The sequence below is a fragment of the Amaranthus tricolor genome, chromosome 17, assembly GCF_026212465.1.
Source record: "Amaranthus tricolor cultivar Red isolate AtriRed21 chromosome 17, ASM2621246v1, whole genome shotgun sequence".
NCBI lineage: Eukaryota > Viridiplantae > Streptophyta > Magnoliopsida > Caryophyllales > Amaranthaceae > Amaranthus > Amaranthus tricolor.
In genome coordinates, this window is record NC_080063.1 from 13,885,010 (window position 1) to 13,899,039 (window position 14,030).

At 29.9% G+C, this 14,030-nt stretch overlaps 1 protein-coding gene across 1 annotated transcript; it reads left to right on the forward strand.

The window, feature by feature from the left end:
* Positions 1-588: 588 nt before the first annotated feature.
* Positions 589-5,404, forward strand: LOC130804309 (uncharacterized). The gene is made up of 2 exons (XM_057668697.1): positions 589-942; positions 4,974-5,404. The coding sequence occupies exons 1-2, from the start codon at positions 638-640 to the stop codon at positions 5,176-5,178; spliced, it is 510 nt and encodes a 169-aa protein (XP_057524680.1). The 5' UTR covers positions 589-637; the 3' UTR covers positions 5,179-5,404.
* The last annotated feature ends 8,626 nt before the right edge of the window (positions 5,405-14,030 follow it).

The following is a 14,030-nucleotide window of genomic DNA, read 5'->3' on the forward strand; positions in this document are numbered from 1 at the left end:
AACTTAAATTTCTAAAATAAGTGTCTTTATGCTAAAGTTGAGGTTAGGTATGATCGCTGTTACTTACAGCAAATAAATAAATTGATCAACAAAAGTCAAAATTTTTTATTCGACAACTAACAACGAACAAAAGAGAAATAATGTCATAATGTTGGAAAGGGAACATGAAAAACATGTTTGCGAACAAACTTTGTTTTAATTTTTTTTATCCCTTCCAACGCTATGTCGTCGTCTCCCTTTTGTTCGCTGTTAGTAACAATGAACAAAAAATTTTAACTTTTTTAAACCAATCACTGTTAATAACGGGGAACAAACTTGATCTTAAGTTTGAACATAAAGATACTTAGATTTAAAATTACCCGAACCTTATTTTGGGAACTTTTGTTTATATTAAGCTTAGTCTTTTCATTTTTTTTTTCCCATTTGCTTCACACATCGAGTGATCAAAGTCCAAAAAGGATAGGACATGAATGGACACAAATTTTTTTCACTTAATTTTCTTCTAAAAAACACTGAACACACAAAAAAAAAATAAATAAAAAAAATACAAATGTCAAAATATATTGGTTTTGTATAAATAAATAAATAAACCATAAAAATGGCATATTAAAGTACATTTTGGCTAAAATCTTACAAAATGGGTATTTCAAGTCTTACAATTGGAGGGCAGTCAACAATAGGACTACAATCATCAATTACTCCCAACAAAAAATACCCTTACACAATTCATCAAAATCCTCAAATCCAATCTCTACAATTACAGTCTACAAGTGGGTGGAATCTTTATCAAATAAGAAGCAAGAGAAATCGATCCTTGAGCATAATTAGGGCATCAGCAGAAAGTACCAGGATGTCGACAACTGTGGAGAAATTGGGTGTCAAGATTGAAAGAAACCCTCCTGAATCTAGGCTTTCTGAGCTTGGTGTTCGTGATTGGCCCAAGTACTTCTCTTTTTCTTGTTTTTTCATTTATTTTAAGTAATTTTATGTTGGTTTTTATTGGTTTTCGATTGGTAGTGAATATGTTTGTGATCAATGGTAAACCTAACTTGGGGTTTTTGATTTGTGGTGAATTGATAAATTGTTGTGAATTTTAGTGAAATTTTAAGTGCTGTATATGAGGATTGTGTAATGTTATTGTAAATTTTATTTTGGAGTGAGGGTTTACTTTGTTGGTTGTTTCTTTGTTACTTGTTATAATACTTGGTTGATTATAGACATGGGATTATAGGAAACTGAGCAGTTTTATATTGGAGGTTTGTAGTATTGATTTACTAGAACATGAGTAGGTTTCTGCTCTGTAGTTATTGGTTTACTAAGGCTTCATTTGGGTTATGGGAAAATATGTTTTAGGAGTACTAGATAATTTCTTACAAGTAACAAAAAAAAAATACTTATGTAATACTCCAATTAGTTTACTTTGTATGGGTTGTTTACCAAAAAAGAAAAGTAAGTAAGAATAGAGCAAAGGGTGAAATGGAGTTGAGCTGAGTAAAGGCTTGGAGAAGCAAAAGAGGAAAGTTATGCAATGTTTGGATAGGAAGAAGTGGAGGGAAAGGAAGGGAAGAAAATGGAGGAATGACATTTCTTTCGTTTCCAAAAGTGAAGGGAATTGGAGGGGAGGGGAGGGGAATGGAGGGGAGGGGCTTGGAGGGGAGAAGTCCTCTAAATCAACATTGGAAAGTTTTGGAAGGGCAAAACACCACTTTCCTTCTTTTACTTCTTAAAATGTTATCCATATAATCCCAGAGCTCAACCAGTGAGCTACTCTTCAAGGTTGGGAATTTTTTTTTTTTTAACACCCTCAGAATAGGTCGGACTTTTAAAAACACCTTTAATGAAAAACATGAGTCAAAATCTACTCATGGGAGTGTTACCGCCACATCTATTTCTAATAAAATAAATGTAAGGCTTAACGACTAAGAAATAACTTAATAACTTTAATCTAACAAAGGGTCTTACAACATAAGAGAAGACTGAAACGCAATCTATGTTCATATAAAATTTAAACAACTTAAGGTAAAATTTAAACTAAAATACGACTCTAACAAAAGCTATGTTTCTAGGTGATCCTCACTCCACGATTCCCACGCAATCAATAACCTGCAACATAAGAATGCAAGAAAAACAAGGGAAAAACTCCCAAAATCAGAAAATTGAGTAAATCCAACTCCATTCCGTAAAACGATTAAGTTTGAAAATGATTTAAAAAATAAAATATAATCAAATTGAAAATAATTTTAGAAAATAATTAATAGCCGAGTTTAAAAGAAAAACAATTTGAGAAAACAATATATATAATATCACATAAACCAATTTATTAATTTGATATTTAATAATGACAAACACATAATCAAATTTTTTAATTTGAGGGAACGAAAACGCCAGTAGGCCGAAGCTTTACCCCTATACCTACTTCATCAAGAGGTCGTCACCCCAAATAATTCAAAGCCAGCAGAGTAGTCTCAGGGAACTCTAGTGTACACACCCCTCCTACTTGGATCACAACAAATAGAAGGAAGACCAAACATCGTATCAAGTATCAGAAATAATAATACCTGTCGGCAGCTATACTAACCAAACAGGACAACCTGTTCATCACCCTTATACTTGGATCACAACAAATATAAGAGCTTCATTTCCCTCATGTTACACTTTACGTGATTTAATATATTTTAATTATTAGTCGCGAGCACACTAACATATAATCAAACATACATTATACATTTTATTTTTTGATCATAGGTTTTCCCAAAAAAAATATATCTCAAGAATATTCAATTGCAATATTAATATCATAATATTTTTCTCCCAAATTCAATCGCATTTAAAATTATTATTAAAATAATAATATAACTTTCATCAAAATAATAATATTATAAGTATTTCTTTTTCAAATTAAACCGTATCTAATTTCGTTATATAAATAAAAAAATATAAATTTTAAATTATATAAATAAAAAAATATAAATTTTATCAAAATAGTAATTATAAATTCAAGTTTGACAAAATATAATTTGAGAATATATAAAACATAATATCATACAAAATAATGTCATATCAAATCATGCACCCATTTAAACACATTAATTATCACTTAGCATATAATACTAACGGGATAGTCCTAATTAGATGGAAATTGAGAATTACCTTATCACGCGATCCTAGACAACGTACGCTCCTAATAATCTCTGTCTACGAATTCGCTGTCTTTAATATCGAAATTTTGCGTTTTCTTGACTGAATTTAAAGTAATTGGAAGATGGAGGAAGTAGTTTGTAGGAGAAAAAGGAAGTGTGAGTAATAATGTGAATGAAATTAAGGGTAATTGGTTTAATTTATAGTAGGTAAGTGAGGTTAAGATTAAGAGGGAGAAGTGGAAAGTTATTTGTTGATGAGAAGTTATTATTTATTTATTTTTGTATTTATTTTTTTTAAAATTTTTAAAATTTATTTATTTATTTATTTATTTATTATTATTATTATTATTATTATTATTATTATTATTATTTAAAAAAAACGGATGTTACATTTTTTCACTAAGAAAATATTTTGATTTCCTCTCTCAGCAAGATTCAAGCACTTTTGAATAAGGGACTAACTATTATTGTCACCTTGATTGATTTGAGGCCCCTTGAGGTCCAAATTCTCTTATCATCTTCCATGATTTTTCAGCTTGCTGTTGGGCTTCATATGAAGGACTTGTAATTTTTTCCATTGTACTTATACATATTAGCTTAGTTGATGTGGATTTGATTGTGTTTGACAACGGATCTTATGCCTTAAGAACAATGATTTTGTGCAGTGAAACATAAGTCGCTAATTAGTTCGTCTTATGAATTCGCGATTCGCTCAAAATGGTTCAAAAATAGCCCAAAACCGACCATAATTCGCTTTTTACAAATCGCAATTTCTGAGGCAATTAGCGAATCACGTGACACTGGTTTTGTGGTTGCTTTTCACTTTTGTTCTCAAATAGTGGATCTTTGGGAACAGATGCTTTTGTATTATGCACACTGATAGTTTTATGTTAAACATTAGACCTCAACCTTGCTTGACCGATTTTTTTGTGTTATAAAAAACAAATCGACTTACTCAGCTTAAGCTTCTCTAATACCGAAATATAGGATAGGTTGCGTGAACCTTAGGTTTATCCAGTTTACTCTCATCTTAAATCTAATGTGAGGTCGTTTATGGATTATGACTTGTATTTTCTTTGTAAGGATTACTGATACATAGTTTGGGTAAATTCACATATCACCGTAGGATCACAAATTGGATACTACAAAGATAGATCACTCTTGGAACTCTCAATACTTCACATTCGCACTTGACCACTATTGGAACAAGCCTAACCCTCTTCTCCTTGTACCTCTTTAAAGTAGTGCGAGGCTTTCATTGATAACACCTTGATCCTGATGTTGTTGTCATAAGAATTAGTAAGTTAAGTACTCACAATGACTTTCTTTGTATAATCTAATATATCAACCTAAGGGCGAGGTGCTATGTATATATAGAAAGTAAAAGGTTAACAAGAACGCAAAATAGTCTAGTGATTCATATCGTGTAGACCCTTTGGCTGCAATATTATACAATAACGCAAACTTAGGTATCTCAACAAGTGATGCCATGGTCATTGCAGCTAAATCTTTTCTTGGGTCCCTTATTTCAATATACTAAAGATTTATAACTCTTTGGTTTTGGATTATAATGGAATATTATTTAAAAGGTTCATATAATCACAATATGACATGCAAGTCTTGTTTATGTGCAGGTGCAAATAATACATGTTATCGAGGGTCAATGAGAAACAGCCTCTTTGTTATCACTAACAAGGGTAAGGTTGCATACATATGACCCTTTGAAACCTCACCTAGGTGGGAACCATTTAACAGTTTAGGAGTGATGGAATGTTGTTGCACTTGATCTTCCGGATAAATTGGTAATTAGTAGTGTGTTGTGTCATGATTTAGGTGGGGTTGTGCTCCTAGTAAATTTCCTTGGACATACGATGCGAAGGAGACTTGCTTTCTATTGAAAGGAAAGGTAAAGGTTTATCCCGATGGTTCGAGTGAAGCTGTCGAGATTGGAGCTGGTGATTTAGTGGTATTTCCTAAAGGTATGAAGTGCACTTGGGATGTCTCTGAAACTGTTGATAAGCATTACATGTTCGAGTAATCATATGGTTCGTTATTGCTCGTCTTTCGATGTTTCTCGACTACTAGTTTGATTATATCATCATCCGACATCCTGTTGCTCAATAATCTTGTAACATGTTTGCTTAATCTTGTTGTTCTTATTTGTCTACTATTTTTGCAAGTCCATACAGTCTTTCTTCAATTTCTTCTCCTTTTGCCAATTAAAGAAAATGATGAATATGCCACTTTGTTGGAGCTTCACACAATCTATTACTTCTTATCTTATGTCTCTCTCATTTTACAGCTAGTGTAATATAAGTGAAATTTAGTAGAAAGTGAAATTGAATCGGAGAATGAGACATAAAAGAAGTAGAGTATATAGATGAGTTATTATAATTAAAAGAATATGAGTTTATGGATGAGATTAAAATAATAAAAGTGGAACCACTACCAAAAAAGAAAAGTACAAAATTAAGGACAAATTAAAATGAAAAGTAATGCAAAATAAAAAGGGCGTAAGAAGTAATACTTTACATCAATATAAGGATATTATTCCATTGTATAAAAATTATGTAACGTATTGCCAGGGAGGTTTTTTTAGTACTTTTTAGGTTTGCCTTCCTCTCAACAACTTTCTCGTGACCAATTATGCCACGGATCCTAAACTCGATCGGAATATGTTTTGCTGGATTTTAATCCTATTTTTGGACCTATCAGATCCATATCTGAATCTAAGACATATGTTTTTATTTAAAATATAAAATTATATATATATATATATATATATATATATATATATATATATATATATATATAATTCTCTTCATTGACTTCATCCCCTAATTACTGCTAATCAGGTTTATTATATTAATCATGGTTATATATATCTACCTTATACCTATCTTATATGCACACATTGTTAGTGTGATATTCACCACATTTCACTTATAACTTTAATTAAGCTAATATCAAAATATACGGAGATTAATTTATCGTCTTATATACCAAATTAATATTTAAATTTTGAAATTTTATTAAAGATCATATCTATATGGCTCAAAAATATATATCATTTTTTACTAGATTAGTTTAAAAATATATTTTAAAATTATACTCTCTCTTATTGATCTTAATAGTCCTATTTGATTGGGTTTATTTGTCAATGTAAAAATTCTATTATTAATATATCTAGTTGTACATAATTAAATTTGTAAAATTTTAATATTAATAATCTTTACTTTGAAATAAATCAATTAAAAGTTCACTTAATTATATTATAACTTATAGATTAATAATAAAATATAAATTAAGAATAATTAATAAATAGAAGTAGTATTAAAAGTCAAATGAAACTATAAGAATGAATAGAACAGAGTATATAAAAGTATTAAATCACATGCGAATCATAAAAGTGGGTTTTCACATTCGTCACAGTAACGAATGAATTTAAAAGCTTCCCTCCAAAAGAGAAAACACACGGGTCAGCACTCAGCACACATGGTGGATAATACTCCTAATCCTATAGTTGATAGTTCTACTTTGCGCTAATTTACATATACTAATTCATATCATATTCACATTTACTATTTTCTTTGTTTTAATCTATTGATTACACTTTAATAAAAGCTTTTTAATTAAAGTATAACCAACAAACTAAAACAGAAAAAATATAAAATAAATTTAAAAACCTTAAAAAAATAGTGTAAAAGATATCTAGTATTGGATCAATAACTGAAAGGGAGTGTTTGGTTGTTAGTTGTTTAACAAATAAATGAAAAATCAATTAAAAAATCAATCAAATTAGCTTTTTCATTTTGAATTAAAGTATCAGTTTTTCAACTACCTGTTAAAATTATTTATTTTTTTTGATTTTATAACAAATCAAAAAAATAAAATTCAAAACTGAAAATAATTTAAAAAAGCATTAAATAAAAATTGGAAAGTATTGTTGATGATGTGAAAGAGAGACACAACGACAGGCATTGAGGACACTGTATTACATTTGCATGCGGTCCCACTCCCTCTTTAAGTCTTAACTGTTACTGCAATTTACAAAAGCAGTATTTTTTTTAATAAAAAATAATTAGAGTCCAAAAATTAAAGATTTTTTGTCGGAAATTGTGGCTTTTATTAGCCTTTTTTGAATTTCAATTTACTGACAAAAGTAGTCGTTTCCTTTTCACAATTTCAACGAGAAGATATACAGTCTATTCCTTCTGATGCTCTGTGCCACCTTTGGATACTTGACACTTGAGGAATCTATACATGCTCATCCTATCTTGATTTTAAGTTATTTCTATTTTAGTTTGTTATATTAATTTTTTATTTTTTATCACTTTAGGAATACTTTAATTTTTATTTTTAGTTACTTTCACAAATTTATCGTTGGTGTTTGGTGACTCATACTAGAGTCTAAACATGGGGTTTTATGCAGAAGACGAGTTAGTATTTTATGGCTAGAGTTGGGGTGATTTCCAGAAGCAAACGTCGAGTCGTTATCTCTGGACTTTAGAGAAAAGTCAACTTGGTTTTTGTGTGTTGATCTAGACACGAAATTTCTAGAATCTAACGCCGAGTCGGCTTTCAGTCGGCTTTAGCATGGGGGAAAGCCAACTCGGCATATTTAGCATGCTTGATGGTTTTGTCGATTTGGAGTTTTTCTGGGCGATTTTCTCGCTTGGCAAACCCTAATTTTCCTTTAAAGAGAGGGTAACTATAAATACCCCTCTAATTAGGGTTAGGGTTTCCATAGAAATATAATAGAAAATAGTGAGCTATGTAGATTTTTTTGATTCATCTTTGTAATTTTGCAGTTTTTATAGTTTCATAATGTGAAAATAAGTTTATTCAAACCAAATTTACGAACTTGACATATGAGTTATAGATTAAATGTCAAATTCATGTAAAAAGTCTAAACTCGATTTTTATTTTATACTAAGTGAAGTTTAAACACATTATTAATACCATTATAATATTAAAACACATGCTTACCCATATTATAAAAATAAAACTATGTATTATATATTTATATTACAAATTTGAACATAAAAATGAGACGACATAGTATCACACAATACACATATTTCGTTACTACTATATATATTTTTTTAACTTTTTAGTTAAATCTTAAAGTTGATATTAATATTTTTTTTTTTACATTATTGAGATAAATTATATAAAATAGTTATACAACTTGTCTATATTTTAACTTATAAATTTTAAATCAAATATATAATATTTGAAGTTGGGGAATTATGGATCAATTCAATGATGTTGAGTATGAAGAATTGAAAGATTAGTTATGTGATTTTTATGTTTGTTAATAAAACTTTTAGAATCTTTTCATGAGAAAAGCATGCAATAGGGGCCTAAACTTTGATATAAGTTTTACTTTGATATAAGGTATTTCATATTTGAGGACCCATATTTTCATAAGTTATAATTAAGGACTTATACTTTATAAAGTTCTTTTTGAGAACCTATACCTTGTAAAGTTCTTGTTAATGATCTAAATTTTTATAGAATAAAATTAGCTTTGACCTATTATATTGGTCACTCTATATTCTTTATCCTTATATTAAAAACAAATTTAATAGGTGTAATTTATAGAAAGCTAAGACAAATTTATTTTTGTAAAATCTCGTGATTTTTTATAGGAAAATTTCATGTGTTAACTCTGAAGTTTTGGGTTTTCAACATAGTAATTAAAACTTTTTTTTAAATCCACGCGGTAATTCTAGGGATGGTCATGGGTCCGGATCCCAACGTGCAGACTCCGACCCAGACCCGGACCCGGGCCCAGACTCGACCTCGAGACCCAGACCCTAGACCCGCCCCTCAGACCTTGACCGGGACCCTATACAATTAAATATTAATATATAGTGCCTAACCCTAATTTTTCTTAGTTTCTTATTCCAGTTTTTTCTTCAGCGTCGTTTGTTTGTCTCCCTCTCTTCTTAAATTCTAAATTCTTACTCTCCAGTCTCCACGGTCGCCATCGCCAGTCCACCATTTACGCCATTCTTCGGTCTCCCTCAATGCCTCAACAGACCCCAAACGCCATTCAAGATACTCCAAATTTTCATATGAATTCTGATATTACTTTCTTAGATTTTAGGGTTTGTAGTTTGTACTTCTTTTCAATTTCTAATTTTATTTTCTTAGATGATTTTATTCAAGGTACTCCATTTTTTCATATGAATTTCTGATTTGTAGTTTGTACGCCATTCTAAAATAAGATTATTAGATGATTGGTTGAATAAAATTTTGTAATAAATTCTAATATTAATTTTGTAATAAGTTTATGTGTAAATTTAAATGAAGAAGGGTCTGTATGTTACGAAATTTGATAATGGTCATGGATGAAGAAATTGTAGCCTGTACGTATATTTAAATGAAGAAGGGTTTGTATGGATGAAGAAGCTGTAGCTGTAGCCTGTATAAACAATGACAACCCACAATTATTTTTTGTTTAAATGAATTGGGTATGTATGTTATGAAATTTAAGAACAATTTTTGCTCATATCAGAACGAAACAACACCAACCCACAAAAATTTTTTTGTTGAATTGAATTCAGTGTGTTTTAAAATGTAAAATATATAGACAATGGATGAAAATACTTATTAGTTTCTACTTGATATAGATAATGGATGAAAATCAATCACAATGTACGTCCAAATCAGTGGCACAACCACAAGATAATTATGTTAAGGAGTCGAAAAATACATTGGATGTAGATGAAGAAGGATTTGTTAATGATAATGGTACTCCAAGTCATTGCACAAAAGATAAGGGAAGGAAAACAACCTTTGAGGCATTGAATTATTTTACAAGAGAGGAGGTAAATGGTGTGACTAGAGCTATTTGTAAGCATTGCAGTGTTAGTCTAGTAACTGGTGGTAATAGTGGAACTTCTCATCTCTTGAAACACATAAAGAAGTTTGCTCAGGAAGACATTTGAATCTTGGACGTGGTCAAACAACTTTAAGAGTTAAGAAGGAATGTGATGGGTCAAGTTCTCTGGAATTTAGTGGTAAAAGCAAACTTAAAGAGTTCAACCAACATTTTTCGAGAAAGGAATTAGTTTCCATGGTTATTATTCACGGGTATCCATCGTCTATGGTGGATCATATTGGGTTTAGGAGGTTTGTTGAAAGCCTTAATTGCAATATTGATGATTTCTAGTTCCACATCAAAGCGAGATATCATGAAGATGTTTAAAGAAGAAAAACTTTCTCTACACAAATTGCTTGAGCATAATAAAAGTACAATTGCAAGCACTACTGATATGTGGACTGCAACCAACCAAAAGAAGGGTTACATGGTCATAACTTTGCATTTTATTGATAAATAACGGGTCTTACGAAATCGCACCTTAAGATAAAATCTTACTTAATTACTCATGTAATCATGTTACTTTTAGTTTTACCCTTTGACTAAAACATATAATATATTATTCTATATAGGTTTTGCTATGTGCCTTGCCCTTACACTGGAGGTGTTACTGCAAAGGTATTGATGGATTGTTTGTCTCAATATTGTTTAGAAAATAAAAAATTTGATGTTGTTGTTGATAATGCCACTACTAATGATGCAATGATGAAGATTTTAATGGATAAGTTTGAAAAAAAGGTCTTTGATGCTTGAGGGTGATCTTTTGCATTTGCGTTGTAGTGCTCACATATTGAACCTAATAGTTCAAGATGGATTAGGGGTTATTAGTTTTGCAATTAAAAAAGTTCGTGATTGTGTGTCGTTTTTTGGACTTAGCTAACATTAAAAGGCCTAGTCTTGATTGTAAAACAAGGTGGAATTCAACCTACTTGATGCTTAAAACTGTTTTGCCGTTTAAAGATGTGTTTTCAAGGTTAAAGCGATTGAATAAAAAGATGAATTTTGTTGTTCCTAGTGAAAAGGATTGGGAATTAGCTGAGCTTGTTTGGGATAAGTTAGAAATTTTTTACAGTATACTAATGTTTTTCATGGAAGAAAGTTTATCACTATTGATCTTTTTTCCCGAACGGTTTGTGAGATTAAGCTTGCTATGGGTAGGTGGTTACAAATTGATGTTGAAATTATTAGATTGATGATAAAAAATATGCTTGAAAAATTTGACAAGTATTGGGATCATATGTGTGAACTTTAGGCTATTGCTACTATCTTAGATCCAAGAAATAAGATGAATTGTGTGGAGTTTTAGTTTAGGAAATTTTTTGATGGTAAGAGGTTGATATGCAATTGGCAAGAGTTCGTAGGTGTCTTGATAATTTGGTTGTGGAATATCAAAGGAAAAGTGATATTGTGAAAAATGTAAATGATGTTGGGCAAAGTAGGAAACGACTTGCACCAAGTTCTATAGACGGTGCACAAGATGAATTTGCTCAATCTAAGAGAACTAAGGTTAGAAAGGTGAATAGGTGTGAATTGGATTTTTATTTAGAGGAAGAACCATTATCGGATGATGAGGATTTGCATGTCCTTTATTGGTGGAAAGTAATTACGAAGTATCCGACTTTGCAAAAGATTGCGAGAGATATTCTTGCCATCCTTATTTCTTCCGTTGCTTCAGAAAGTGCTTTTAGTACCGGAGGAAGAGTTATTGTGAAGTCATTTGAGATATTTTTAGCCCTCATCATTCAAGACTTCATTCACAAACTGTGAAAGTATTAATGTGTTTACAAAATTGGATGATGGAAGACATAAAAGGTAAAAGTCTAACTTTTACTGATTTAGTATTGTTTTTGTTTTTGGTTGGTGATCTTAATTTGTTTTTTGTTTTTAAAATCTCTTTCCTAAGGTTTTTCAGAAGATGTTTATACTTGCTCCACAGTAATTGATAATTCGGATATTGATGAAGAACAACAAATAGATGCGATTCAACTAGTGCGCTTTAACTTTAATGGTTTTTTTTATTTACTTTTTCTTTATTGGAAAACTAACTTATAATTGTTTGATATTTTTTGTAGGATCTTGATGAAGTTGAAGAAGATTGATCAAAATTGATTGTAATGTCATGGAATATAAACTATGTATCTCTTTTAGTCTTTTATATTTGGTTTTTAATTATGCATTTAAAAAAGTGTTTTTACTTTTTAGTAATTATTTTGTATTTGAATTTCATGAACTCGAACAAGTGTTTGTAATACGATAATAAATTGCTTACAAAAATACAAAAAGACTCGCAAAAGGTTCAATTTTGACAAATCAAAGAGACTTTGTTGAAGACCCATTAAGGACCCTAGACCCGTCAGATCCGGAAGGTCTGGGTTTGGGTCTAGGTCTGGAAAATTTGGACCCTTAGGGTCTGGATCTATAAAAAATAAAAGGGTCCGGGTTTGAGTCTGGCCAGACTCGCCCCATGCCCATCCCTACCTATCACAAACAAACAAATAGAAGTACTCGGATCTCGACATGATCAAACCTGACCGTACTCAGTTTTCCTTTGAATTTCTTTCATTTTTAAGATTTATGCCTATATAGTACTATGTAGTTTGTTAATTTTTTTATTTCTTTTTATTTTAAATTACCTGCAATTCTAGAAATATTGTGATTATTTTTAATTTATAAGTTAAATTATAGTTAATTGAAACCTCATTTGATTCGCTAATGTAAATTTTTTTTATAATTTTTATTATATATAATAGAGATATTAAAGATTAACTTGGTGCATTAAACTGCGTTAAATTATTTATTCATCTATTACACCTTTTATTTCTTTCCAAACGCCTCATTTGCTTTCTGCACGTTTGTCAATGTACTAATTCAATCATTAACATCTCTAATTTGCTTAATTAAAAATTATAAAAAATAGATATTAATACACCTTATGTTGAGATGAATCAAACAAAATCTCGTTTGACTATATTTTGATTTATAGATTAAGAATAAACTACTTCTACAAATTAATAGTAATTGATGAATATTCTCAAAAAGCATATGAGACGTTTGAAAATAAACGAAGGAAGTATTATATTTTTTATTTTTAATTTAACATAATATTTTTACCTATTTAATTATTTATGACCTATTATGAATTATAATGAAATCACAAATTGTCATATGAGACGACGGTCTCATGGTGAGACCATCTTAATTGAGTTGGTCCAATCTACATTAATTGTTTTAAAGTGATTAGTGATAATCTTTAAGTAAGCATTTACATTTTTTATAGTGTTAAAGTTATCAGTTAATTTTCCGTTCCAAATTAGTTGCAACATTAGAAAAGTGACACTATTCATTCATCACTGTTAATTTGTGATTATTTTTTAATATATAGGTAAAAGCACAGTCAAGTGGGATCTTGTTTGATTCGTCTCATTGTAAAGATTATTAATATCAAATTTTTATAATTTTTTATTATACATAATTAGAGATATCAAAAATAGATTTAATGCATTGAATTACATAAAAAAGCAAATATTGCGACTAAATTGAAAGGCTGGAAGTATAATCTTAAAGTGACCACTTACAATTTTAAAGTGATCAATTTAAAAAATAGACTTTACTTATATGAAATGTCTCATAATAAGATGGACTGTAAATGAACTACGAAGTATAAATAGTTTTTAATGTTCTTGCCAAAAACGGTTACTCCCTCTGTCTTTCTCAGTGTGCACCTCTTTTCATTTTAGTTTGTCTCTTTCATTTTGCATTCTATTCTTTTTTAGCGATGATACCACTTTCTTTCTTTAAATCTCATCCATAAAATTATTTTCACTCTCCATCTTAACTATTTATTTATATCCTCCAATTATTTTTTGTATTATTCTTCAATCAATCTTCACTTTTCTAAATTTCATCCAAAATAAAATAATTGTAAATGCATTTTCATAAAGACGGAGAGAGTATTTGATTGGTATAGTAATTCACAGTGTTGAATTGAGCGGGTGGAA